The sequence below is a fragment of the Buceros rhinoceros genome, unplaced genomic scaffold (assembly GCF_000710305.1).
Source record: "Buceros rhinoceros silvestris isolate BGI_N320 unplaced genomic scaffold, ASM71030v1 scaffold5102, whole genome shotgun sequence".
NCBI lineage: Eukaryota > Metazoa > Chordata > Aves > Bucerotiformes > Bucerotidae > Buceros > Buceros rhinoceros.
Window position 1 is genome coordinate 10,871 of NW_010398185.1, and position 317 is coordinate 11,187.

The 317-nt window shown below is 65.0% G+C and overlaps 1 protein-coding gene across 1 annotated transcript in view; it reads left to right on the forward strand.

Annotated features, from left to right (window-relative positions):
* Positions 1–317, forward strand: part of MSLN (mesothelin) — a 7,314-nt gene that overhangs the window by 2,935 nt on the left and 4,062 nt on the right. Inside the window, exon 7 of the mRNA XM_010130986.1 lies at positions 43–233. Coding sequence (XP_010129288.1) covers positions 43–233 — 191 coding nt within the window. The remainder of the gene's footprint in view (positions 1–42; positions 234–317) is intronic.

Sequence of the window (317 nt, forward strand, 5' to 3'; positions counted from 1 at the left end):
CCTGGCCAGGCTTTTTTACAAGGGATGGTTTGTCTCTCGCAGAGGGTGAGGAGCAGACGCCTGCGCCCCGAGCAGCTCAGCAGCCTTGGGGCGCTGGTGTGCGACATGGAGCCGGAGACCATCGTGGCCTCGGATCCCAGCATCCTGGAGAACCTGAAGCTCTGCCCAGTGCTGACGGGGGCCCAGCGGGACGCCCTCAATGCCGTGCTCCTCGGGGGAGGCACAGCATACGGGTAAGGAGCCGTCGTCTGCTCCTAGCAGGGTGGGAGACGAGCCGGAGGGATGACGTATCTGTGAGGGGGCTGAGCCGGTCATTC